Genomic DNA, 27,880 nt, shown 5'->3' with positions numbered 1-27,880 from the left:
GATAATCAGTAAAACATGTCTTTCAGAATCAGAGGGAAAGGCATGAAAACATTTCAGAGGGAAAATGCCACCAAACGATGCAAAAGGATTGCATTTGGATAGGGAAAGGAGAACTGGGAAAACAAGGCACAGGATTTGTTATGAGTACAAAGAGCTTCTTATTTTGCAGGAAAATCTACTGCAAGCAGGTTTTCTGTCTAATTGATCAGATGCATGTGCTGCTGTTGGATGGAGTGAGCAGCTGTTTCTTCAAAGAACCACAGTGATGCAGCTTTTGAATCTGGAAGGTCACACATGTAGTGCACATAGCAGCAAAACTCTGCATTCTGCAACTTTACAGGTTTCCCAAATGACTCCCTGAGCATCAGAGTTCTTTGTGGTACATTGTATTTCCTATTATATCAGGAATAGACACAAAATACATCAATAAGAATGAGGAGTTGGCCTAGCAGGATACACACTGCTGCCAGAGTGGAGCTGTGTTGTTGAAAAACCTTTGAGCTTACATCATCATCCAATTCACCTTGTTTGGAATCTATGACTATTTCTATGCATAATCTTTCATCTTCATGAACCACAAAGATCAACAAGTTTCAAGTAAATCCAGCTGGTGAAATGTTGTCTATGCTGCAAATCAGGTGTTAGTTATGAATCCCTAAAGGAATTACTCATGGTCAGCTTTGTGTTGCCTTCCTTGGGCACTCTGCTGTGGTTTCTAACACCCAACAGTGAGCCAGAGAGCAGCACCTAAAAGCTGCCTTTGAGAAACTACAGAGAAGGACAGAAGGACAGAAGGACCACATCCCCTAAGTAGTGAGACTCTCCTATGCCCAAAGGATGGAGTGTCCTAAAACACACCAAAATTTACTGCTGGAAGTGTGGTGCTATGAAAACTGACAGGTTAAAGACATTCATGAGATGACAGTAGCAGCAAAATGACAAAGGTCCTGAAGACAGCCAATTGTTTTTTTTGTATTTCTTTTTAGTAGACTCTCAAAAGAATAAAATATGTTTTGATTAAACTCTTGAAATGAGATGAGCCTTTCCAATTATTCTAGGAACTAGAGAAGTTTGTTAAGCACTGTGAATTGCCTTCACCAGCAGCCCAAGGATCTCTCTTGCCTTGAGGACAGAATCTATGTAATGCAGGAACAATGGTTTAAATATCTCACAGCAGCTCTTTGCAAGTGAACAACAAAGGTATTGAAATAGATGGATAGAGACAATCTTACCTGAGCCACAAAGCACTGAGATACAGCTCAGAAGAGCTTATGTCAATAGTCATTGGGAAAAGCTCTCCTCAGGATAATGAGAATGAACAGGTTCAAAAGGCTAAAAATAACTCCAGGTTTGTTATGTAGCGTGAGGAGTTGGAGCTGGAATCAACTTCTCCCTCCTGATGGGAAACAGACTGTTCTCAGGTAGACATGGTAACTGCAGGCCCTCCCTGCCTTGCACACTGCACTGATACCTCCTCCCCTCACAAAAACAATGAGAAACACCACAGTCACAACAATGAGCAGTCACCAGCCTGATTATACCCTCGAGTTAAATGCAATCAGTGCAACACTCAGATATGGGCAAAACCAAAACATTCTTTCCATTCATCACTACATTGTTTGAACCTTATAGTAACTACAGTTAAATATTATGAAGATTATCACAGAGGAATTCAGAGTAAACATTTCCATACAGGTGAGGAAATGAGAATTGTCTCACCTACATGATCCCATTGCTTCTGGAAAGCACTTAGAGCCAGTTCCCAAGGACAGAAAGGCAATTCAAAGCATGTAAATCCACTCAGCAGAAATAAAAATGGATATTAACTTTGTTTCTCTTGTCCAGATGAAAGGCAATCCAGAAAGCCTTAAAGTGGCAAGGAAACAGCAACTCTGACAAGCTGAACTGGTGAATAACTGATTTACCTTTGTAACCTTGAAGAAAAAGGGCAGCATTTTAGCCACAAAGGCAAATCTTAAAGTTGGAGAAAAGAAGAAAAACATTGTGAGCTGAAGATAATGATAATTTCAAATAAGAGTCAGCCTCTCCTCACTGCATGTTAATTCAAGCATTTCCTCAGCCTAGGCACACAGACAAGACTTTGGCTTAAATCAAGCAGTACTTTGAGCTTGCTTCACCTCAAACAGCAGAGAATCCTTCCCTGCCAGTGTAGCAAGGCTGTGCTGAACAACTGCTCAGCAGCAGGAACACAAAGAAAGGCAGAGCAATAAACAACCCAAAATAAAGGGCCACACTGAGTCAGACTAGAGATCATCTTACCCAGCCCTCCTGCCTCGCAGCAATGGCTGAGATAACAATGTTACACCAGAGCAGGCATGGAGGGAGCAGGGCTGCTCCTGAACATTCCCTCAGCTCCCAGCAAGAGCAGCTCGAGGATTTCCTGAGCCAAAGGTGATGGGTTTGCACTTAATAATCCTCTGTGGATTTTTTCATCAGTGCAACAAAGTAAACTGAGTAAGCCTTAAGTGGAAAGATAACTCCCAAAAGCCACAAGAAGGAATAAAAGTAAAGGACTGGCCGGAGGAGTTAAGAAACTCAAATGTCCCTGGGAGGAAAAAAAAAGAAAACCATCACACAAAACTTTGGTCCAAGTTTTACATTATCCACTACTGTTCAAGAATCAAGAATTTCTCAAGAGTTTTCTTTTTCAGCTCATGTAATCACAAGATAAGAATCCTAGAGGCAGGATTCTACTTAGTAGTTCAAGTATAACAGTTAGGAGAATGTGGATTCTCCTATGCTGGGGAGAGCCCAAATGATGTTTTTCATTAAAATATTTCAAAAGAATAATTATTTTGCAAACTCAAATATTTAAGGTGTTTCTAACTTAGTTGGCAAGTTGTTATGCTTTGGCTGGACTTCAGCACAGTATTTACCATTCTGACAACACATAAAAGAAAATGAAAACATTTTCTCCTCTGTTTTTCAGATCTACAGAGCTTAGCAGAACACAGCAGAGATCTGATAAGAGCCTTGCTGGACTGAAACTATAAATATGTAACAGGGCAAAGCTCTTCCAGTTTCAGGAGCTTACTTGATTTCTTCTGAGCATTATGCTTTTTAGGAAGTAAAATGGGAAGTAAGTTTTTTAAAGTATTTTTTAATTCATTTTTTCTAGAAACTCTCTGACAGCAGAGGGTATAAGGAAAGCGCAGTAAACACAAACCCTGTCCTGACTGACTACAGAGCCCACGAGGAACGTGGGTATCATGGAGTTCCCACAAGCTGCTGCATTTGTGTGCAGCTCTCTTCTGTGTACCACAGTCCTGACTATTACATCCCAACAAACCTTAAGGCATGCTCATCTCTCCAGCTCTGGGAAGAGGAAAGCAGCTGTCCTTCACCGCTTTCTAAAATTTCTTGACTGAAGAGATTGTGTTAGCAGTGTAGCAAGGTAGAGGTAAAAAAAAAAAAATCATCAGAGAGCAATTTTACTGTTTCCTCTTACCCACCACTGATTTGTAATTTGTATTGACAGGATTCCTGCCAACTTAAGACACTACTAGTTAATGATATGAATTTCCCTCTGGTTCATCCTGAAAAAGATACCCAACAATAATAAAAACTCCATTGCTAGCTACATTCATAGTTGCAGAGTGACTTCAGGAAGTAAATTAATATTTTTAAAATTAAAAATTAAAGAACCAAACTTTTTCAATATACCAATGACCAAATAGTGGATGGCTTCATACCTGCATCAGATGATATTTTTAAATTTTTACTCTTTATCACAACATAGTGGATTTCAAGATCTTAATACTGACTAATTGTTATTAACTCCAGAGTAAAATTAAAATTATTTTCATTCTGGCCCCAAGTATTTCCAGCGATCACTATTTGATTTACAGCACCATTCAAGTATTAGCAGTATTGATGGAATGCAAACTGAGAGAGTGCAGTACAAACTCCAGTTCTCTGCAATCCACTAAAGCAACTGCTCCTTAAATGCATTAATTAGAAGTTGTTCCTTTCTGCCAAACCCAGCTCACACTGTCAGTCTTGCTGATTCAGTAAGACTATCTACTGAGTGAGGTCACTCACACAAGATCTGTAGATCTAGACCCTTCCATCCTGATTTATAAGTAAGAAGCACAGGAGTCTAAGCAGGAATTTAACACTTACGCTTCCACAGTCTGTTCCTCACCATCTTCATCTGAGCTGCTGCAGGTTGCATCAGAGTCCAGGTCCTTCTCCACACGAGACAGCAGCCCTCCAGTAGAAAGTGCAAAGCCACGGATTTCACCTGGTGCGACGCTGACTCCGTTCTGTACATCCACACCCAAACTACTCTCTGGAGTAGTTGCGTTGTTTTCCGGCCAACCTTCAGTGCATCTGAGGGAGCTATTGCTCAAAAATCTAGCTGGCTCATGGAAAACCTTCATTCTCTGAAGCTGATGTTTCACAAAGCATTTCAGCTGCTGATCACAGTGTTTGATAACGTGCTTTGCCAGGAGCATTTGTAAACGCTTCTGAGTTCTTTTGGCGCGACTGATTTCCATTTGTTGCTTAGTGACACACTGGAGTAAGCGAGCGGACACCTCCTCCTGGGTGCAGCTCAAAATCCCTTCTGAAGGCCCGTGAAGAATTTGGTGTAATAAATCCCCTTTTATTGTTTCAGTGCAGACTTCCAAAGCCCTACCCAAAACCCCATTCTTCTTGTACCATTTACCATTTAAAAGTTGCATTTCTTCTGCGTTACTGGATTCAGTTACACTCGAACCTGAAAGTCTCTGCATTCCTGCCAAGTTTGGAGATGTGGTCTCTGAAAACGCTGCCCCTTTGACCTGTTGCTCAGGTTCTGAGTGACTAATATGACCAAATGATGTGTCAGCCCCATTATGTAATGACTTTCTCATCTTGGAGCAGCCAGGCTCTCCTGCTTTCGTCTGCTTACCAGTTTTGTTGTTAAACGCAGAATTTGTACTCATTAACAAGACAGACTGATAGCACTTGGAGGATGGTGGGGAACCAAAATGCTGCACACTGAAGATATCATTCCTGAGGTTGGGCTCAGCAGTGGGGAACCCCAGGACTGAGCAAGTAATCCGTGCGATGGAGTCCTCTTTTATCTTCTCTTCCACTGCTCTGGAATTTTCCATGCACAAAGCTGTATCAGACTCCATAGCTCTAGAGGACAAAGAAGGTGACAAGTGGATACCATGACCTTTTGTTGTTGCCTCTCTGAGAGCTGGTGTCATTATAGCTACGGTAGGTAGTTTACAGCAAACCTGAAAATAACATGGGCCATGTAAATTTTCTCATTTTCATGACACAGTACAAATACAACAACTCTGACAGACATTTCATTCTCCCAACGTCATTCAAAAATTCCATAAAAAGGGACGTTATCTAAAGAACACAGACTATGTTGCCTCCCAAGTCAAACAAGAACACCCTTTCTGTTTTTTCTTTATTTCATTCAGAGGCTGTTCTGTGTGCAAAGAAAGCCTTTACATCTCAGGGGAATAACTGTTCATAACTCATTTCAGTTTTGATTCTATCAGTCTGAGAAATAAGACCCAAAAAGTTCAGGTCTGTCATCTAACCTTGCCCAAACTGAAAAACATGACCTTGAGCAATGTGACTGGCACTGTTGTGAGAAATGTATTTACTGTAAATCTATTTAAAGAAAGCATTTGATGAACTATTATATATCCTTATAAATACACATTAGAGACCAATCAACAAGGCTAATGCCTTCAAAATAGAAAACTTCAAGTTCAGAACTTTCCTATAAAAAAATAATTCTTTCCTGCCTTTGGATACCACTCTATTCATCAGGCACTGTCTGTGTAATACATACAGATTATTTTTCATAGCAAACTGAGAAATGACAGTTCTCCTTGACAAATCCTTTTGCTTGTGGCTTGCCAATTAACAAAGGGCTCCCAGACTTTGGGATCAAAAAACCAATGTCAACCTTCACCCCTTTTTGTCAGCAGCTGCCAAGTCATACTGTATCTATTCCACGCAGGAATCACTTGCACAGTACTTACAGCTTTGTTCAGGATATGGTTAAATAAACCCAATGAATGATTTCATTGAATATGGCCTGCAGAAGCTCTCGAATAAGAAGCTAGAGACAAAACCAGAAACCATGAGAGCAGTAGCAAAAGTGGGTGCAGCACAGCAATGCCCCAGTAAATTCTGTTGAACTGTGCACTAGTTGAGCAGCACTCCCACTGCCCTCCTTTGCATGTCTCCAGTTCCCTTGATCTCCCCAGCAACTGCCTAGCTCAGCAACTTGCAATGCACAGATCCCATAAGGGGTCAATGATTCTGAGACTACCACATATGGATCTTAAGAAAAGATCTGTCTGAAGCCTTAGCTTGTTTATAACTACAGGTTTTTTTACACTGAAGGTGCAAACACTAAAGTGAGATGTGGAAACCTAGGGAGCTGAGAAATACCAGTTTGGATACTTGCTCCTTGACCCTCAAAACATGAAGCAGAACAGAGAGCCACATGCTCCAGTACTGCCTTACCACTCTCTGTGTGCTTTATTCACCTTTCATTGCTCCATGTGTACCTCATCTACAAGGTTTTCATCTCTGCACATCACCCTCCCAGCATCACTGGCACCAGGTTTGGTGCTCTTACTGCTAATCATAAATGATACCATTAAAACCCCCAGGATTTTAACCTTTATAAATAAGCCAATAACTTCAGCCTAGAGAGGAGCTCAGCACAAAGCCCTCCCAGTGGACAGCTGTTCAGGAAGAACCCCATTCTAGGATCAGACAGGGGAATGCACTGCTCAGAGCTGGAGCCCCAAATCCTAAAGCTCTGCTGACTCAGTAATGCTCTCAGCACCTGGCTGACTTGTGGCTTTCCTCTTGTAAAAGCCAGCAGGCCTGCAAATCTGAAAATCCAAAGGAGTGTGAATTCAGACACCAATGCCTCCCTGCCTATAATGGCAAATAACTACAGCAAGTCAGAGCAACTGTGCTTGGCCAAAACATCAGGGGAGAGAACTGAACAGTTCCTCTGTGGGGTCAATGTGAGCTCAGGAGTCGCTGTGTTTGACTCTCCCTGAGAATTCCAAGAAGCTCTCCCAGATGAGCACCATCAGCCTGGGACCTACATGCACCTAGCAATGTGTTTGTAACTGTCCCAACTTTACCATCCACCTCCCTTAGTCTGAGTGGTTTGGTTTAGCAGCCACAGGTTGCTACTCCTGAAACACAGTGTGCAGTTTTTCAGGCAAAAAGTACTTTGGAGAGGTGGATCACATACCTGAATGAAGATGGAGGTTATTCAAAGAACTGGCAGCACAAAACTTTATAGTGCTGGCTTTTAACTCCATCACATCCCCTCAAACACCACATACCCTTTTGGTACAGTTTCAAATTTCCAAAACTGCAATGAATACCGTTACCAAATTTTTGTTTTTTCTTCCTAACTCTTCTAGGGGAAAGGGGGGAAGAATCAAAACACCCTCATATGGAACACAAACATTGAACTAAAGAGCCCTGACAAATCACTCATCTGGAGTGCCTGACCAAGTGTGCTTAAAGTACAAAGCAGCTAAAAATAAATAAAATGTTTTTTAAGAGGGAAATCACTCAACCCCTTACCCAGCAACTTGGAATTTTCATACAATGTTTCTGCCCTGAAGACAGTGTGAGACACTCAGGTGTGCTCCTCTCACTACAGTGACATCAAAAAGAACTTATAAAAGGTGGTACTGCCACAGTGTCCAGCCCTTGGCATTTCTCCAAGAAGTTCACACACACACAAACACACAAAAAATGTCATAGGTATACAGGAGCAAAACAAAATAACTGCTGCAAAAAAACTATAATTTTAGGACAAGTACTTGGCTTGACAAAAGTTATACAATTTACATTTTTCACACATTTTATTTAATTTTGGCAGAAAGCTGCAAAAATTATTTCATTCCACTCATACTGGAAGTGAGTTTCCAGAGCAAAACCTACTATCTTGGAGGGGGGAAAAAATAAAGGCAAAGAGGGAGGGAAGACAAGTACTGCAAAATGGTATACCAGAAAAGTATTTTCATTCTGGAAAGAGTTTTTCTGTCATAAGTAAAAAATTTCACAGATTTCTTTTGCATTGTATATTACTTGAGGTCTCAAAACCAGAACAGCTGAAATTCTGCTAAACTGGCAAACAGCTTTTCATCTACTAAATAAACACTCCACTTGAAAGACTAAAGAGTACTGTAAAAAGAAAAACTGACATTAAATAAGTACTGGGGGAGGGAAGAAACAAGTACCAGACAAACACAGTAAAGCAAGTGATGTTTAAAGTGACTTTGTGCTTATCCTCCCCTAATGCTTTAATTACCCAGGAGGATCTAGCTGGGAATTGCAGTTCACCACAGCAGAACCTGCACCCTGCTCCCTTCCACCACAGGTTCCGAACCCCCAGTGGCTCCTGCTCCTCTTCCTCTGCTGATTCCTCTGTCCTCCCTTGACACTTCTCCCTTATACCCTTTCCCTACCAGGCTTACCTCAACAGAATCTGCCTAAATCCTGAAACGAGTGTCTTCATGTTGGTGATTAGCAGCGCCCTATTAAAAGAAACACAACAAAACCCAGCCACAACTCAGCACACAGGGTGGCACTCCCTCCCTTCCCAGCTTTTGTTTACAGTCCTTTCACTTTTTGACTCCTCTCCCCCTTGCATAACACTATCACTTTGGTTACACAACGCTGCAGACACTGTTCTGGGGGATTTTTGCTTGGGGGGAGGATTGCTTGGTCTTTTAGTGGATCTTTTTGTTTGTGAGCTTTTCGTTTCCAATGACAATAAAACTCCACTCGCAGGAGGCTTTTTAAAGCTCCTCTGTAGCAGCCTTCTCTCCTTGTAAACTGAGTCCTTTTTCCTCATCATAAACACCTTAAATTTTTTCCTTAATAATGAGATTCCTTGAGACCAGGAGGAGATTTTTATGATTATTTCTTTTTGTTTTGAAGCCCAGAAGTCTACAAACAACATCTCAAATGAATATGACTGTTTCCAGCTTATTCACAGATAAACAGTGTTTCAGATAAGGAACTTCCACTGTTTATTCCATGCATAGATGGCATTTCAAAAGCAAAGCAAAGTCCCTGACAGCAGCCAGCCTCTGGTGAAACACCCAAAATTAATCTCACTAAATATACTCAAAAATACTGTATTTCAACCTGTTTTAAGGCCTCTTAGAGACAACCTGCAGAAGAGAGGGCAGCTCCAAAAGCAAATTGGAAAACAACTGCCAAAACCTGGTTTCCTACAGCTTTGTGCTGTTTGTCCTGTAATCCCCAGGCAGCTCCTCCTGGGCAGCCTTCCTGATAATCACTGGCCAAAAATAAAGTGCTCTGGCAGGCAGGCACTGCTGCAGCACTGCCTCAGCAGAGTGCAGCACCCAGACCTGAGCCTGGCCAGCCTCTGCAAGCCTTGCCTGGTGGCAGGCTTCCCTCAGCCTCCAACTACCCCTCCCAAATTCTGGAAAACCTACAGGATGGCAGTGATTTCTAACAGCAAGAGCAGCTCGATAGCACAGTGTGCATTTTCTCATGGAATAGTCTGCAACAACGACCCTATAAAAGATATTGGTCCCACTGGGCATGTCCTGGTTAGGAGTATGAAAGGAAAAGGAAAGAAGCTCATGTTTAATAACACACCTGGGATCAGCTTTTAAGAGTAAAAAAAAAAAAAAAACCATTTCCGTAGGCAGCTTTTGTTTTCACTTCAAAAGCAGACCAGTTACTCATTCTGTGTATTTAAGTATTTTAGTATCTTGTTCTATTAATAGATTGGGAAAAAACCCATAAAGCCAAACAGGATCAGTGGGGAGTCTCCACATTCAGCAGTGCTCACTGTGCAGGCACAACTATCCAGACAAAACACTCTAGAGATTTGTACACCCCAGAAGATATAACCACAAATTCCTCCTACTTGAAAAAAAAAATCAAAAAACTCCACCAAAATACAGCACACCACCCTCCCCCAAAAAGGATCTCTCTTTGAACACTAAGAGATCTCCATTTAAGGCAGACCACCCAAAGTTTCAATCATAAAAAGATTCAAAAGGAGGCACTTCAAGTGGAACTCATCAGTACTAACTTATGGTAAAATCCACGACTCATTAAAATATCTGAATAGGTTTGTTTTCCTCCTTCAGATCTGCTTCTGAACAGAGAATCCATATAACTTCCAGGTTTACTACTACATCATCAACTAATTCTTCCTCAGTCTACAACACCATATTTGCAAAGCAACATCTGAATTAATTTTTAATATATGTTAAATGCTTTTTGTAGTACAACAGGTGCCTCTGTAAGAAAGCTGTACATATGTCTTTAACAAATACCTGCAATACCTTCTGGTACCTTTCATCGTAAATTTCGTATCCACATTTCAGTGACACTTTTGAATTTCAGCCTTTGAAGAGAGGGCTATAAAACCTGGTCTTAAATGAGACCCACTCAGCTCCTAAAACACTAATGAAGATGACTGGAATTTAAGCTCCTCAGAACATTCCCCACGATTTCAAACCATGGACCAATACAGCAGGAGAGTCCTAAGGCACACAGACTGCTTTCCGTGTAATTTTTACTATTTCCTTTTTATTAAACTAGCACAAAAATGAAATATTTACCCTTTGACAAAAGGCAAACTTTAATAATTTGGATTTTTTTTTTAATTGGCTCACACTGCAAACTGGAAATTGAAACTTCCCATTAGAGAGGAGTAGGTTCAGAATACCTCAGTCAGCGCTACATTTTTGTGTGGGGGGAAGTGCTTGATTTTGCAAAAAGCGGATGGAAGGTGTAACTGGGGAGCACAGAGGAGCTCTCAAGGCAGGCTGCAGGACCTGGATCTGAGTTGCTTAGCTAACTACAAATTACACACAGATTCCGGTCCGGGGTCCCCCTGAGGCACAGCGCTAGGTGGGCACACACAGATTCCAGCCTGGAGTACCCCGGGGCACAGCATTAGGTGGGCACACACAGATTCCAGTCTGGGATCCCCCCGAGGCACAGCACTAGGAGGGCACACACAGACTGCAGTGCGGGGTGCCCCTGAGGCACAGCACTAGAGGGCACACACAGATTCCAGTCCGGGGAACAGCACTAGATGGGCACACACAATTCCGGTACAGGATCCCCCCAGGGCACAGCACAAAGGGGGCACACACAGATTCCCAGCGGGAAGTTTCCATCCGCTGTTTAAATCCCGGCTGGGACACGCGGGGCGGGCGCGGAGCGGCCCCGCCCTCGCACGGGCCCCGCCCCCGCCTCACGGCCGCCGGCCCCGCCCCGCCGCGCGCACGGACCGTTACCCCCGCCCCGCCCCCACCCCGCGCATGCGCACCCGCCACTCCCGCCGCGGGAACCAACCGCCGCCCGGCCCCTCCGTGCCCCCGCCGCCTCACGGCGCCCCGCCGCGCCGCGCCCCGCGCTTGCCTCCGCGTCCGGCGGGTTCTCCGCAGCGGCACCGGCGCCGGCGCCGCCTCAACCCCGCACAGCACGGCGCCCGCCACGGCTCACACTGCCGCTCTTGAAGAGTCCGCGCCCAGCTAAAGCGCAGCGCGGCGGGGCGGGGCCTCCCCCGCTCCTCAGGGGGAGGAGCGCGGCCAATCCGGGACGCCGGGGGGCGTGGCTCGGGCCGGGGGCGTGGCCTCCCGCCATTGGCGGGGCCCCGCCTGACGCGAGGACACCGCCTTCCCCTCACCCCCCCCACCCGCGCGCCGGAGCTGTGTGGGAGGGGAGGGGGCAGCGGCGCTCCCCGCTCCGAACACCTTCAACTATTAACGCCCAGCGTGGGTAAAGAGCTAAAAAACCTCCTAAACACACACAGTCCGAGTTACTATCGTAAATAAACAGCCCTCAAGTTCACCTGCATCACACTGCCTCCCTCCGAACTCCCCCTCAGCGCCCTGAGGCGAACACGGGCACAGAGGGAGATGCCCCGTTTCCCCGCGGGCTTTGAAGTAACCGCAGACAAGCGTGAGATTGCATAGAAATGCTTTATTATGTTTATTTGACCAAAGTAATTAAAATAAGGCATTGCGGGTTAGATGTAAACATAGAGGTCAGCTGCACGGCAGGTGGCTGCTGCACAGTGAGCAGGTGTATGGCAACAACAGCAAGAGTGTCAATTTCTGCTTCTCAAGGGGAAATACAAATTCAAAGTTACATTAATGTTTCTTTTTATTTGTTATGAATATGGTTTCTCTCGAAATTTGATTCTGAAAAACAAGGTTTGGATTCAACACAATGGGTTCAAGTCTGAAAGACCAAGAGTTCCAGAGATAAAATTCCCTTCCACTACTGCAGCTCGTGACACCTAGAGAACTACTCTGTATTGTACAAAGACATTTAAATTTTAAGTTCATTGAATATTAGATATCCTGCATGTGAGCACACTGTTATTACTAACATGTGCTTTAAGTGGCACTTCCTTTAAAGAACATTATACAGCATATTTATTTTACTTACATTCTGATGTCTGATTTTACGCCATATATTAATATAGAAAAGGATTCTGCAAGACTCTGCAAAGTAGTAATCATCTGCCCTACTTGTCACTGACAATGTCTCTAGCAATAAGTTCCTTCATTATTTCATTGGTACCACCATAGATTGGCTGAACACGGGCATCCACAAAAGCTCTGAGGGAGGAAAAAAACAAAACAAGGAAATATTACAAACAATGCCTCAGAATGACCATATATTAAAAAAAAAATAAAAAGAGCATTTTATCTTTAGAGATCCCTCTTTTCAAAGTATACTCTTCCCATTGATAAAGTAGTTCTTATTTTTTAAGAGGCCTCAACTCCCTGGAATATTACAACTTTCCAGGGTGCTGTGTGCCAAACCAGGAACTGGGTCAGCATCTCTTCCCTGTTTGTTTATAGTGTAAAGTCTCCACTATTGCCTCTAATTAAACAAAAAAAATAAAGCCCTATAAACCCAGACTCCTGCTACTACTCCACTCCCAATTCTTGTTCCTGGTGACAGCACACAGGATGATGACAGAGCTTTTCCATCTCCATTCTGCTTCCTCACACAGGAGCAATGTGGCATTCTCTGGAAATCTACTTATTACTGGATCACAGAGACAATAAAACCCTGTGTGGGGAACTACTGCACACACAGACATGCAGGGCTTCAAGGACACCCCAAACTGGCCTTCCTTTAACAAGACAGTGCAGATCACCCACAAATTAACTCCATGAAAGCATGGAGGAACAAGTGATTTTAAAGCAACATTTCATACTCAATGTATTTAAAGTTTAAAAAAAATCTGAACCTCCTCAGTTAAAAAAATCAGCTTACTTATGACAACTGCACAGCAGTCCTGTGTTTGCTAGTTCTACTGTCAGATCACCTCTTTGATATATTTAATAAAAACAGCACAAAATCTCCATTTAGTGTGTCACTAAATGCCTGTACACAAATTTCACAGATAATACATGAGGATATATAAATGCTCCATAAATGTCTCTAAATTCACAAAGTCAGAAAAAAATGGGAATGGCAAATTTCTTTGTCTACATACAAATCTCTTAACCTCTTAATTTTCAAAGGTGTAAAAGAGCTGGATGTAGCCAGTTATGCTCTTGATTTAATTACTTGATACTCAGTGGTGGAAAAAACAGGTTTTCTTCACCCACATGCATTTAATTTCAGATAAAACATAAAACTAGCTCCCCTCATTTCTACTTTTTATAGTTTTACTTCTGTTTTTTCAAATAACATTTTTTTCTAAAGAAATAACTTTTGTGAAGAAAAAAAAAAAACAGACAATAATTGCTGAACAGATCTTGAGTTATTTGGAGAACCAAAACAAAGCCTGCAGATATCTGAACAGTAATTTCAATTAAACACGATGAGAAAATGAACATAAATCACTACTAACACTAAACAACTAACACACAGATGCAGAGGAAGTGCTTTATTTGACTTTGCTGGTTATCTTTCATCACACAATCTGAAATGTTCCACTTACTTTGCAATTGGATACTCCCACATGTACCCCCATCCTCCGTGCATCTGCACACACTGGGTAGCAATGCTGTTTTGGAGATCAGAACACCTTCAATGGCCAAAAGGAAATTTGCTGTTAGAAGGACATCATGTTGCAAAACATTACAGAAGATAAAGATAGCAAGACAAAACCAAAATATTATTAGTAAGAAATAAATACTGCTCAATTGATTGCATTAAAGGTTTGTTTCCTATCTGGGACAGCTTTTGGAGAAGGAAAGGTTTCAAAACAGACAGACTTGTTTACCTTTCTCACAGGCCAAGAGAATCCTTTTGTGAAGCAAGTTGGTACAGTCTCTTTTCTTGCCAAATCATTCAGCTTTGTCAGAAATTAAGAATAAACCAGGCTTCCCCCCACCACTGCCATTAGCAACACACCAGGATCCTCTTTGAGCATACCCATCACCTGGGCATAATTTATTTTCTGCAATAAACTTTCCCAATAGCTTTTTCTGCAATAGCCTTCAATTCTAAACATACTGTAATTCTCCAACAGCATTTGGTGACTACAAAATATGGATTTATAGCAAAAAAAAATTTTTTTTCAGCTCAAGCTGTAGTTAGAAGACATGAAAAAAACCACTTTCTAAGCATACAGCTTTCAATGCCAACAAAAGAAATGAAAAGCTAATTGCTTCTCCTGGAATAATGGTCTTTTCCCCCAAACCATCCCCTCATTCATTTAAACCCTTACAGTTTATGATACCAAATGTAATTCTGCAGCTGTGAGTTACTGCAACCGTCTTTCCTAAATAATATTTTCAAATTCAAAATTTTAGGTATGTACCACAACCTGTCACCACAAGAAAAACCAAACCAAAACAACCCTATAGACCTTTTCCAGATATAAGAAAAAGAGATGCACAAACCAGGTTTTAAACTCCTTTAAAGCTCTAATTCAAGTCATTGACTATACAAAATGCCTGAAGGGAAATTCAAGACTGGAAGGAATGTCCCAATACATCTGGGAATAAAGCAATTCTACATTCAAGCATTTTCTAGACCATTTAAGTGAGTCTTAGGGAAGGGTCACAGGGACACCACTGGGGAAAGAGGAAACCCACAACAAACTATACTGGCAAACAGCTGTGAAAGTGAGGGATTTTCAAAAGCCTTGCTTAGGGAAATGTGTTGAGGAAGTGAGTCTGCATACCTCAGCTGGCATTAGTGGTTTTCTCCTCCTCAAAATGCAATGCCTTTGCTTCTGTACCTGGTACTTCTAGGTAATCACTGCCAGGAATAGCACTCAGAACCCTTCCTTCCATTGTAAATATTTCTGCTCTATATTTATTTTGAAAAGCCTAAAAACTGTGTGTGTACCTTCCATAAACTTCTTTGCTTATGTCTCATGTGGGTTTTTTCCTCCCATCTCTGCAACAAGCTATAACTATACAAATTCATGTACCCACTACCTTAGATATTTCTTAGATATTGTTTTGATGGGGTTAAACTAAGTTAACACATGACAACACCAAGTACAGGGTGAGGGAAAAGTAGTTCTGGACAATATAGGAAAGCACTGCTCAGTCTCACAGCAACAGCTGTAGCCAACTATTTCTTCCCAAAACCAGCTAGCTTTGAAAACTGGCTGGGCCAAACAGCTATTCTTAAGTAACCTTAACTAAACAGTACCACAGAGCTTCAAATACATTTAAATTTGGCTCAAAATATTGCTTTAAAAAACAAAAAGCCATATACCCCATAAAAAAATCAACAAAGAAATTGAAATAACCACCCAACAACAAATTGCTAACAATAAAATGCAAATTTTTTGTCTAAATACCAATGGAGCACTTGCTTTTACTTCAAGCTAAAGCAGAGGCATGACCTTGTTATTAATGGAAGCCTATTTTAAAAGTATGCATTTATTTTGAAATTAATCCGGTTAACCAAACTTAGTTGTCAGTGTAACTCTGATTTTTGCTGCCCACACCACTGGAGTTCAGACCATGCCAGTGCCAGTCCCAGATGACTGTGAGCACGTACCAGTACTTGGCCATGGAGGCTGTGGCAGAGTCCAGGCGTTTGTCTGCATGCAGCTGCAAACAGTTGTCCATAAAAGCTCGGCCCACACAAATCTGAGTCTTTATTTCTGCCAACTTGTGCTGTACTGTCTTGTTTTGGAAGAGGATAGAGAGAGGAAAAGAAAGAAGTACAGTGCAGTTAATATTTTAGGTAGAAAATGCAGCATTTTCCAAAAGGATTGCTGATAGAAATCACTATTTCAAACTTTGGCTCTGTACATCAGAAGATACCAGATAATTATGTATTAACCAGTCCTATTAGACAAAGTTACTGCTATTTACTTCTCAAGGTCAACTGAAAACACAAATTTAAGAGAAAAAGCACAAGAGAAAGGGAAAACAAATTCCTAGAGAGCACATGGCAGAAGGCCCAGAGCGCTCTGTCACTCCCGGCTCCCTCTGGCGAGGAATGTCCTTTCACTCTGCAGAGCCATGAACTTTCCCAATTAATAACACTTCACCATCTGCTGAATGCTTCTTCTATGTATTCTTCAGAGTTTAGGCTACATGCAAAGAATGAAGCAAAAAAATAAAAGGAATTTTAGAATATCAATGTTTCTCAGCGCTGAGTTCTGTCACATTGGAAAAGAGGTTTAGATAGAAGAGGTAAAATCCATCATAAGGTTATGTAAAACCAGACCAGGCAGGCATTCAATCATCATCTTCTAATTCTGGTAGGGAAGGGATAAAAACATCACCCACTAATAAAAGTTCTTTCTTATTTCAGTTCTAGAAATATATATTAGGAAAAAAGTCTTGCTTCCCTTGACAATACATACACTGGACCAGTGTACTGCTACAAGGAAAGAATTCATTTCAAATGCTGTAATGTGGCATGACTAAATGAATTAGCCCAAGGCAGAGCTCTAATTGGAAAGGATTATTTATAATATGCACACTCAAGTCATCAGCAATAAAAAGAGATATGCAGGAATTCATTATTTTGGCAAAAATAATATACTTTATAAAATTTATTGTCTGCCTGCTGGTGGCCTGGCCTAAATAGGGAGATTATTTTGGAGATCTCTGCAGGGTGAACTACTACAAATAGGAAGCATCTCCTACCTACATTTAAACAAGTTAAAATACAGTTCTTTTGTGTTTCAGTCACACAGTGAAAATTCCATCTGGAATTATGGAGTCCTGAAGGTTAACTTTAAAAACCATGAAGATCATAATTCCCTGAAGGATATCTTGCATTCCAGCCTCTAAAAGTTTCAGCTCTAGTGCTCTTCACAACGGAAGATTTGAGTCTGACAAAGTCTCAAGACATGGAAATGGATTTTTTTTGTTGTTAATTATTTCAAAAGTGTATAAAATAAAGAAGCAGCCAACATCTTTAGCCCATATGAGTCAGTTCTATCCTCTAAACCAAGCATGCAGGAGCTTGGCCTCCTTCAGCCCTAACAGTTAATGCTGTTGTCAGGAAAATTGTATTATAGCAATCCAGTGGAAAGCAATATCTATTTTATGACTGCAGCTAAAGAGTGCAGGCAAAAACATCTCAAAACTGAATTACCTACCCCCATCAGGAGTGAGCTCTGCCCACAGAGCATCAGCCAACAGTTTTACACAGAGCCACACAAACACCCAGGCTGCTGCTGCCTGAGCAATCTCATCACAACATTCATGAAGCACCTCCACAGCACTCAGGCAGCAAGGTCACTGCTGGGACTCCCCCTCCTCCAGGAACATCCAAAATAATTTTCCTGCAATGCTCTGTGTGCAGAGGAACACAGGACCTGCACAGGCAGCCCCCTAAAAGGATTTTAGGCACAGACAAACAGAGGCAGGTGTGATGGAGCCTGTGATTAGGGCCTCTGGCAGTAAAATGCAAGCCTGAGATGAAGAAGGGAATCATTCTTCAGCAGCAGCCAGGATACTTCCTGCTATTTCCTTCTAACAAACAGCACTGCTGGGAGGTTGCCTACCCAAGCCATAAAATACATATAATTAAGGCTTTTTTTTTTAATTATTCTTTTTGCATTCCAAAAATGAAAAATAAGCATAGAGGCAAAAACCAGCCCCAGTGAAAGCTTTGGAAATGACCCTTTAATTTTCATTTGGTCACTACTTCACATGCACAGCCATACAACAAACACACACTAGAATCTGCACACAAGCAGCTCAGTTCTAACTCACCTGCAAATGTGCAATTGTCTTCCCAAAAGCTTTTCTTTGCCTCACATAATTCCTTGTCTCTTCAAACATGAATTCACAGCTAGCAAGAGCCATATCAGCAATGAGCAGTCTTTCCTTTTGAAACACAAATTCCAGAGTGCAGTTGAGTTAGTCCTACATTTCTCCACATCAGATGCACAATTAGGACACAGCTGTTCAGCGCTGTTCATTAAGGGAGTGGGAGCAGAAGTCACATAAAACATCAAACCAGACATACTGCATTACTGAAATTAATGAGTTGGACAAATGCCTTGCTGTCTAAAGCTCACTTTTAAGGCTTTACTGGTGTAATGCTCCATTACAATGACTCAAAAAATAGCTACAGATCGACCACAGGAATCTTACTGACTGAAAAATTCACATCAGATTCTGTTTCAATTATTGGCTTCCACTGCTGAGCTAAAACAACAACTGTATTTAACAATTTCAATAGGACAACTCTAGGGGGGAAAAAGCCTACAAAAAAAGTCTTGTTTTTCCTTCTTCATTGCACAGTGAAAAACAAAAACTACACGCAGAGCAATTTTTTCTGGCAACATTGAAACAGTCTGATGCATTGCACTGAATCTGTTCATGGGACATCTATTTAAAGCATTAAAAGATTTCCTTTGATCAGGTTTTGTATTTACTCACAGTGTAAAATTAAAAAATACGATCCCTACTAAATGAGGCAACTATGTCATAGCTTTGACAAAGCACAGACACATTTTGGAAAACAACATTGCCTCCTTGTCCTCCAAAATAATTCCAAAACTTCATAAACTAGCAAGGTAAACAATTTGGCAGCTAAACAATTTCTTTACTTTGTTGTATGAAGAGAATTCCATGTAACTTTAATATGCTTCTACTTGCAGAATAATCAGAACAGCAGTGCTCGTTTCTTGAAAGAGAATGCTAAATGAATCAGAAATGACCAAGCTACACTTAATTTACTGAGCAAAGTGCTTCCATACTAGAAGTACACAAGAAATCTGTGGTATGTTTTTTTTAATACACTACCCTCAGGTTTTTCAGTAGCTGGGTTGCTGATCAAGAGATCTGTATTTCAGCTGGTGGGATATCATTACTTTTAGCAATGCCCAAAGAATTCTACACCTAGCACTGTGTGCTTCAGTTAAAAATCAGCAGTGTGAACAAAACATTGCACAATAGACTGTCAGAGACTGGAAAAGACATGGAGACATTTTGGGATGAATGTGTGGGGGTAGGGGGGCAGGATGGGCCCTGCTCTGCACACCACAGCCCCCAGCCAAGCCCTGCAGTGTCTGCCAGCTGTGCCACACTGCAGGCAGTGCCCCAGTCTTGCCAAAGCCAGCTCCTGAGTGACCACAGTCCCATCTGGGAGGGCCAGGGTGCCTCTGGGGTTTTAAAGGCTGACCACAAGGGGACTTGTCTTGACCCTATCAGCTTCTTGGAGTCTCTACCTCATCATCACTGGAACTCAGGAGTTGGTAGTTACATGTGTGTTTTTCTGTCTTTTTTCTATCTCTAATTCTTTTTCCATTTTGGGTCATGTAACATCAGACAAGTTTAAAGGTTGCTAAGTTAAACAGACTAAGTTAATGCTCAGGCATGAGTTTTATGTTAATTGGAGGTCCTTTGTCTAAGTTCCTTGATTTTCTACATTTTGCCAGTAAACTTGGATAATTTTGACCTCTTGAGAATATCTGGTTGCTGTTTCTCCAGGGAGCTTAACCCATAGAAATGTTCTGGGGTTTTACAAAGGCATCCTGCTTCAGCAACCCAGGTGGCTCACCACAATACATGAACTTCACAACTAATGACAAAATCTGTGTCTGTGTTCTTCCTGCAGACAGCAAACACTCACATTCCTTTTACCTGAGGCAGCTCTGCCATCAGATAGTAGAAGCCTTTGTTCTCTTTTCCAAGCAAGGCACTGGCTGGCAACCGCACATCTTCAAAAAACAGCTCTGCTGTGTCCTAAGATTGAAAAGGCAACAGTTGAGTCTGACATTCTCATCCTATTAAGCTAATTTTTTCCTATTGTTTTCTTGCTATGTGCACCTTAACTTGAAATCCCAGATTTAGCCTGGAAGGATCCTCCAGAAGTCATTGAGCTTACATCCTACTCAGAGCAGCTCCAGAAAAACAATCAGCTGAGGGCCTTGCCTAGTTAAGCTTTCTAAAGCTCAAAAGATGAAGGCTCCAGACCTCTCTCAGCCCCTGTGCAAGTACCCAACCACTTTTCTGGTGGATCTTTTTTCCTAATACCTGCTCAGAATTTTCCTTAACGTAACTTGTCTCCTTTGCCACTCTCCTCCTCAAAAAAGGATGAGGTCCCAGCACCTCTATAGCTTAACACATCAGTAAATTCCTGCTCTTCCAAGCTTCTTCAGAGCAAATGCATCCAGCTTGCTCAGCCTCTCTTTGCACATCACATGCTTCAGACCTTCACAGGTAAAATCAGGATCCATTACATTGCATGTTTGTGCTCTGATGTTTAACAACTAGAACAGAACCATAGTTCCATCTTATATTTATTTAGCAGGTGCCAGGCATTAAGTGGGTTTAGACTTCCTCCAAATCTATTGCATCAGAGGCTGTATGAACTCACTTGAGCTTTCAGGCCAATTTTGTTGAGTTTGCGGCCTTTGATGAAACCTTTTGTTCCATTTTCCACCAGGAAAAGGCTGATGCCGTGAGCAGGGGATCGGGCCTCCCGGTCTGTAACCGCAACCACGATCACCACGTCGCTCATCCAACCATTGGTGATGAACACCTGCAAGAAAAAGGAATTTAGAATAAAGCAAGGTGGACAGAGGTTACAAGAGATCACCAAGTAACAAAAAGTAAAATCATATTGGCACTTTCAGAGGTGAACTGAAAGGCAAGTTCAAGTGTCCAGAAGAATTTCAAGCTTTTGATATTAAGTGTTTAGGAACAAGGCAGACATTAATTTGAGAAGTATTGTGTGGGACAGAAGTGTGAAGTTAAAGAATGCACAGATCTGCTTCTTCTGTCGATATTAAATAAACACACAAAGGTCCTCTTGTCTAGAAATTAAATTATTTAGGCACAACACTCAAAATTATTAACAGCTTCTTGTCACAACTGCTTATTATTCCGCTGCAGAAAAGAAGGATCCATTTGACAGGCTCATGAGTTAAGTCCAGCAAAAGAAAGCTTTCTGTCCTGTTTGGCTTCAAATGAGTGGCTTGGGCACCTTTTTAGCACCTATGCATATATATCTGCTTGCACACATTGCCACCACTGAAATTCTGCTAAGACCATTAGTCTCTATCAGTACTGTTATCAACAACAGTACAAAATAAGATTAAGACATTCCATATCTTTCAAAAAAATGGTCTGTTGAACCCACATTCTGAACCCGCAGAAATTGTGGCCACTATTTCTGCCTTCTTATTCTTCATTATGGTAATGATAAAATCTGCTTTGCCACAGCTTGAAACACAGTGAGAGCATCTGACACATTGTTTTGTTTTTTTCCTAACAAGACCAGCAAGCTCCTGAATAAAGATTGCACTGTGGCAGCACAAGTTTTCACTCAGGCCACAGAAGATTTCACAGCAGTACTATATATATTTTATTGTTAAACATCAGTACTGAGAACCATACTGTTCATACTACACAGCACATTTTCCCCCCCTCTCCTTCACAGTTTAAGGAAAATAAGCCATTTAATAGGCTTATTTTAAAGCTACAAAAAAACAACCTATACAAGCCTGCCTATAAATCAGTTTGTAAACTGCCTGCAACAGACATATCTCAAGACCTAGAAAAAAAAAGTAACTGGGAAAAAAAAAACCACCTACAACATCACCCAGACAACCCAAACTAAAAGGATTGGGAGGAGATTCTGAGAGAAGTATACATCCTGCTGCATTCAGCTAAAGGTGTTCAGTTTCTAAAGCAAATGAGCAGTATGTATGTCAGTGCACTTACCTTACTCCCATTAAGAATCCAGTCACTTCCATCTTTTTTTGCATATGTCCGTACTCCCTGCAAGTCACTGAAACAGAATTCAAAAGGTCCTTCAAAAAAAATTTCAGAAGCTGCAATTTTTATCTTGGGTTCTATCCAGTACAAAATAAGGTAGATTTTATACCATGCAGACATGGGCTCAGTGAGAGAAGAGTGAGACACCATGAAACAGGTGAGTAACAGAAGCCACAAGCAGGGTGTGGAAAGGGATGACAAATCTGTGCAGCCATACAGGAGCACCAGGCCCCATTTCCCCATCCCTGCTTGTGGGAGGTGGTGCAATGCAAGCACTGACATCAACAGGTCAGCATCCACTTACACAGCACACCTCAGACAACAAATGGCAGATAAAACCAATCCTCTTCACAGGCTCAGTCCTGATCAGGAGGCTCTGTGAAAAGCCATGAGCAACATCTGCCATTTGGAGAAACCTCACACCAACAGGTTTTGCACTTCACGTGTCCCTCTCTCTTGGAAACTGGTCAGATCAGCAGTCCAAACATGTGCTGGGCAAGGAGGGACATTTCTCTGAAAGGATTCAGAGAAAAGAAAAACAAGGTGTTCTGTTCTACAGAAAAAGCTAATAGTTGAGCCAGGCCTTCTTTACCAAAGTATGTAATTTCCCATTTTTTTCTCATGTTATAAGTATGTTCACATGCAAGCAAGTTGATAACTATAAACTCACACTGCAGAAGCAAACACAAAGCATATTTGCCCACAGTGGGACAATACAGAAATGGATTCTGAGCTACTATTTTGAAATGACAAAGCTGTAATAAAGTAGTCTATAACAGGTGTTTTGAGTCTTGCCTGTAATGTGGGATAATCCAGTCTGTAAAGTAACTAACCAGGAGGCTCAGAATGTTTTTTTCACTGACAAAGCAACAGACAGCAAATAAAGTTGAGACCATTGTTTTAGTATTTGGCTTACCTGCCAGCCCCAGGCTCTGTCATGGCAATAGCTCCAATGCACTTGCCTGCAACCATCTGGGGGATGAAGTGTTTAATCTGTTCTTCAGAGCCATAGTTGGCAATGTAGGGCATGACTATATCTGAATGAAGGCTGAACCCTGGGCCTGTACAGTTAACATACATCCTGGAAAAAAACAGGAGGGGGGAAGTTCAGGAAAAAATACTAACAAAGACTTGAACACTGAACTTGCACCATTACAATACAGAGACAGTAATGAAGAGAACCCCACTACACAGCAGTCTCAGAGATCTTTTACCATTATTTACAGAATTTAATTTCATTGCCAAATAGGTCCATAACCTACCAGGCTATAAAAAAGACTTCTCCCAGTCACAAAGCCAATGTTACTCAAACACAGAATACTTAAAACAGGAGGGATTTACATAGATGTAAACTACCCTTTCCACAGGAAAGATAACATCATTTTCTGTAAGGAAATGTAGTCCACAATTAGTACTAGGATAACTTATGAAAAACAAAATACAGTCACAAACAATAAGATCATGGGAATTCTTCCTGAAGCATGCAGTACTCACTGCTCCTCCCAGACGATGGCTGAAGAGAGAATATCTGCTCCAATGCCTCCATGCTTTTCAGCAATAGCAACCCCCAGCAAGCCCTGCTGTCCAGCCTTTTCCCAGAGCTCCCTGCTCACTTGGCCATCCTTCTCCCACCTGTGGGATGAACACAAAGCCAGGGTCACACACTGAACCCCCCCACGTGCTCCTGTTTATCTGCTTCACACTGGAACACCAGCAGAGAGTGTGAAGGGACACAGACAGCTCTGTGTCACAGCCAAGAAACAGTGGCTTAACCACAGAGCTTCTAATCTGCAAGTCCACAGATGACACTGGAATTGCAGGGACACCAGCTGCAAAACAAGTCTGAACTCCTGCTGCCAATGTGTAACCTGACAAGATTTCATTAAGACTTGTTATGATTCTTACACCAGACTGGGATTTAGGCAATTTAGCCCTAACCATCTGGATAATTACAGGCAGGTCTTTATCCTCCTAACATTCCATTTGTAAATGCACTTTTACCCACATAAAAAATGAGTATCACTATATTATTTATTATATTATCATTATATTATATATCATATATATTATATTTACTTTAATGTTGTGTTATATCTGCGCTATATCTGCGCTATATCTGCGCTATATCTGCGCTATATCTGTGTGATCATCATTATATTTCATCAAAGATTTCAATTCCACCAATGGAAAGTACTTTATCAGAACCAAATGATACCATGTTAGTCAGTTTTGTATAAAAATCTGTCCCTGTGCAGTTCTTATGAGTCACTACTGTATCTAAGTAAATTACTGCTTTAAGGTCCTTTCAAGTTTGTGTAAATAGATAGTTCAGGCTTATCTGCTGACAGCTGGCAAACTTTAACACCACAGCAATCACCTACTCCTGGAAAATTAGTGCTTCTTTATGGGGTTTGCCAACTCAATAGGGATGGCCATTAATAGTCCAGGTTTTCTCTTTTTATAATGCCTTTATTTTCTAATGCCACAGTTTACAAATGATATGGTAAACAGATGATTTCAGACATTCCTCTGACACACCTGTGTGCAGCAGAGCTATACCACAGCTATTTACCTGCAGTTAATCAAGTATCTTATCCTACATACAAAACAGAACCATAGAATCACAGAATGGTTTGGATTAGAAGGGACCTTGAAGCTCATCCAGTTCTGACCCCCTTCCATGGGCAGGGACACCTTTCACTAGCCCAGGTTGCTCCAAGTCCCTTACTTACCCTGAGTTAATTTCTTTCATATTCACCACTATAATGTGATTGCTTATCACTAAAGTAAGGGCTAAAACCACCCTCCAGCCCTAGTGCAGTGGAATTGCAACACTTCTACTCTATACAGAAAATGCATGTATTTCCACAGAAACAAAAAATAAAGAAATTCAAACAAAGATGTTTAGTGCAAGTTTCTTGGTAATACATATATATGTACTTGCATGTAACTACAAAACCTACTGCAAGATAGTAAGAGATGATCAAAGCCTTTTTCAGTGACCATTTTCCAATAGTGTGGGAACTGAACTGCCCCCCAACTCTACCCCAAAAACATCAGTTAATCCTAGAGGCAGGGAAACTTTGCTGCAACTCTGCAAACTGCATTTGTCTGCTCGTGGGTCTAAGCTGAGGATGCCTACACTGGAGCTCAAAGGATGCATTCAATTTTGATTATGTGATTTTTCCTCCATGCATGACTTTTATAGGTTTGTTTTAATTTGGCAAATTTGAAATAGAAAGCTTGTACATAAAAACTAATAATCTTTATATCCTGCTGTATCAGAAGTAACACCACAAAAAGCATTTTGGAGAAAAATGAATTTTGGCCAACCAAGATGTTTAGGAGGTTATCTTACTCTGCATGAAAAGGCAGCACTTCTTCCTGAAAGAACTTCCTGGCACTCTCCCTGAAGATATCATGATCTGATGAGAAGATCCTCCGAGTGCCTATGTCAGTCAAAGTTTTAGCAGAAGAAGGCTCCAGGCGCTTTGTGCCATGCTGTTCTGTCTGCAGAGGACTGGAAAAATACAAATTCATGCATCTGTTAGGACACAGGCAGCCTATTTGCCTTTCAAAAGGGGGGGAAACTCCTGTGTTACTAAACACAGCTCACTTCCCAACTCTGGCACACCATTAGGTGTAAAGGATACCCATGATAAATACAAAGAACTAACATACACTGCACTCCACTGGGCTATTAATTCAGGAAAATGTGGTTTATCTTTAACACTTCAAATAAATTAAAAACAATAATACATATAAAGTAAAAGAATAAAATTAGCCTAATGAAAACATAGGTAAATATCAAAGACTGTTTCAACAAAAAATAAAAACTGCAACAGTGGTGAATGTCAGTAGTAGAAACCACAGAAGGAAAGTATAATTACGACATAAGAAAGAAGGGGTTATAACACTTTTGTAGGGGTTTGGAACATCAAGGATGACATACTACTTTAAGGCTGAAATGAAAATTCACTTCTCATATTTGTGCATTGGATTTTTTTGCTTGCTTTTATTGTATTGCCACAAAACATTAGAAACTGTAAGTAGAAAGCTGAGTACATGGAAAAGGCACTCACTTTTCCCTTCCCAAACTATTTTGCCAGTCTCAGTTCCTCTGCACATCACCTGTATGCAGTCCTACAGAACTGAGTTGAGCCTGTGCTTATTTACTCTGCTACAGAGACAGAAATCTCTATTTACTACCACATGTAACTACTCAGGCTCTACCAGGGCAATAATCCCCCTGAAACACAGACTCTACTTACATCTAATAATACTTGGAAAAAAACGAGATACAGGAACTTGCCTGTTGAGTACTTTGAACCCTCAAAGCTAAAAACACAGTGATTCAAAACCTCCACTTTACTTTTAAAGCTGCTTAAGACGATGTTGAGTTTTATTTAAGCCCAACCTTTTGTGAACTGTGTCACACTGCGAAGGGCCTGAAGTTCCCTTCTTCTCACACTGGGAAAGACAAACGGCAGGTCAGGGGAGGTGCGATCCCACTCCTGCCCGGGGAACGCGGTGCCCGGGCAAGGTCGCGCCCGCTGTCACTGTCACCGTCACCTGCTGCCAGCACGGGACCCGCCGCTCCCGGCAAGTGGAGCAAAGGTCGGCACATCCCGGCCATGGATGTACCGGGGCTCCCCACACACACACAGCGCCCGTAACACTGCCGTTACACCTATACAAACGCACCCACACCCTCCGAGCACATTGAGGTGAGCACACACACCCGCACAGAATGGATATAATAGTACGAGATCATACAGCCAGCCCCGAGTAGCCGGGCAAAGCCATTCACCCCGCGGTCTTTACAGAACCCAAGCTCAGGGGAGCTCCGCCACCCTCACGGCTCGCTGCCCACCACGGCCGGTCCCGCTCACCTGGGCTGGGCGGAGAAGGGCCGGCAGCCGGCGGCCCTCAGGAGGCCGCGCAGGCGGAGCAGCCGCGTCGCCATCTTACGGGGCAGGGCGGGACAGGACAGGGCGGCACCGCCGCTGCAGTCCGCGAGTTATCCCTGTGCCCGCCCACCTTCGGCTGGAAATCCCTTCCGGGATGGAGGCGGAGTGCCGTGAAACAGCAGTATAATTAATGTTTTTCTAATATAGCTTTGCAATCACGTCACGGAGGGCAGCGGCAGCAAAGCCGGACGGAGGGGTTGTGCGCTGAGGGCAGTTTGTGTGATGGCAGCCGGCGTGAGGGGCCGGCCGCCGGGCCATCGCTCCATCCTCCTCCTCCTTCTCCTTTTTCTTTTTCTTCTTCTTCTTTCCCCTCAGGAAAGGGGGTGTCACCCCTCCTGGGGGGGTATGGGGTGAAGCTGAGCCCCCGCCCCTGAGGGCTGCCCCTCCCTGGGCCTTTTCGCCATTTCGCCTTCGTGGGCCGGGTCCTCCTGCTGTCAGCAGGTTTTGATTGGCACAACCTGCCCACCAAAATAATTTAGCACCCTTTTTGTGTGCGGGGGCTTTTTTCTGGTTTTTTTTTTGGTTTTTTGTTTGTTTATTTTTAGGTTTTTTTGTTTTGGGGTTGTTTGTTTGTTTTGATGTGAGGGGTTTTTTTGTTGTTTTTGGGGGGGTTTTTTGGTGTGGTTTTTTATTTGTTTTGTTTTTTGGGATTTTTTGTGTGTTATTTTGGTTGGGTTTTTTTTGGCCTTTTCTGTGTGGATT

General features: G+C 42.1%; 2 protein-coding genes across 7 annotated transcripts in view; both read right to left on the bottom strand.

Moving 5' to 3' along the window:
• The window catches only part of KANSL1L (KAT8 regulatory NSL complex subunit 1 like), a 60,480-nt gene extending 48,910 nt beyond the window's left edge, over positions 1-11,570 (bottom strand). For 4 of the 6 annotated variants that reach the window (XR_010441087.1, XM_064718797.1, XM_064718801.1 and 1 more), the window contains exons 1-2: positions 11,440-11,564; positions 4,144-5,249 (exon numbers count right to left, since the gene is read on the bottom strand). Coding sequence is in view for 5 of the 6 variants with exons in the window: in XM_064718797.1 (XP_064574867.1) it covers positions 4,144-5,219 (1,076 nt within the window). In the remaining variant the exon portion in view is untranslated. Of the gene's footprint in view, positions 1-4,143; positions 5,250-8,498; positions 8,572-11,439 lie in introns of those variants that run through there. The other 2 variants (XM_064718800.1, XM_064718799.1) reach the window with 2 other exon arrangements.
• Positions 11,571-11,983: 413 nt separating this feature from the next.
• ACADL (acyl-CoA dehydrogenase long chain) lies at positions 11,984-27,605 on the bottom strand. The gene is made up of 11 exons (XM_064718757.1): positions 27,101-27,605; positions 25,567-25,728; positions 23,703-23,840; positions 23,125-23,289; positions 22,155-22,221; positions 20,806-20,970; positions 20,070-20,171; positions 18,192-18,305; positions 16,012-16,139; positions 13,988-14,074; positions 11,984-12,647 (listed from the first exon to the last, which is right to left on the bottom strand). Exons 1-11 carry the CDS (start codon positions 27,172-27,174, stop codon positions 12,554-12,556), a joined length of 1,296 nt encoding a protein of 431 aa, XP_064574827.1. The 5' UTR covers positions 27,175-27,605; the 3' UTR covers positions 11,984-12,553.
• Between the last annotated feature and the right edge of the window lie 275 nt (positions 27,606-27,880).

This window comes from Zonotrichia leucophrys, chromosome 7 (genome assembly GCF_028769735.1).
Source record: "Zonotrichia leucophrys gambelii isolate GWCS_2022_RI chromosome 7, RI_Zleu_2.0, whole genome shotgun sequence".
NCBI classification, from domain to species: Eukaryota; Metazoa; Chordata; class Aves; order Passeriformes; family Passerellidae; genus Zonotrichia; species Zonotrichia leucophrys.
Note: the sequence above shows the minus strand (reverse complement) of the source record. Positions and strands in the feature narration are given on the sequence as shown.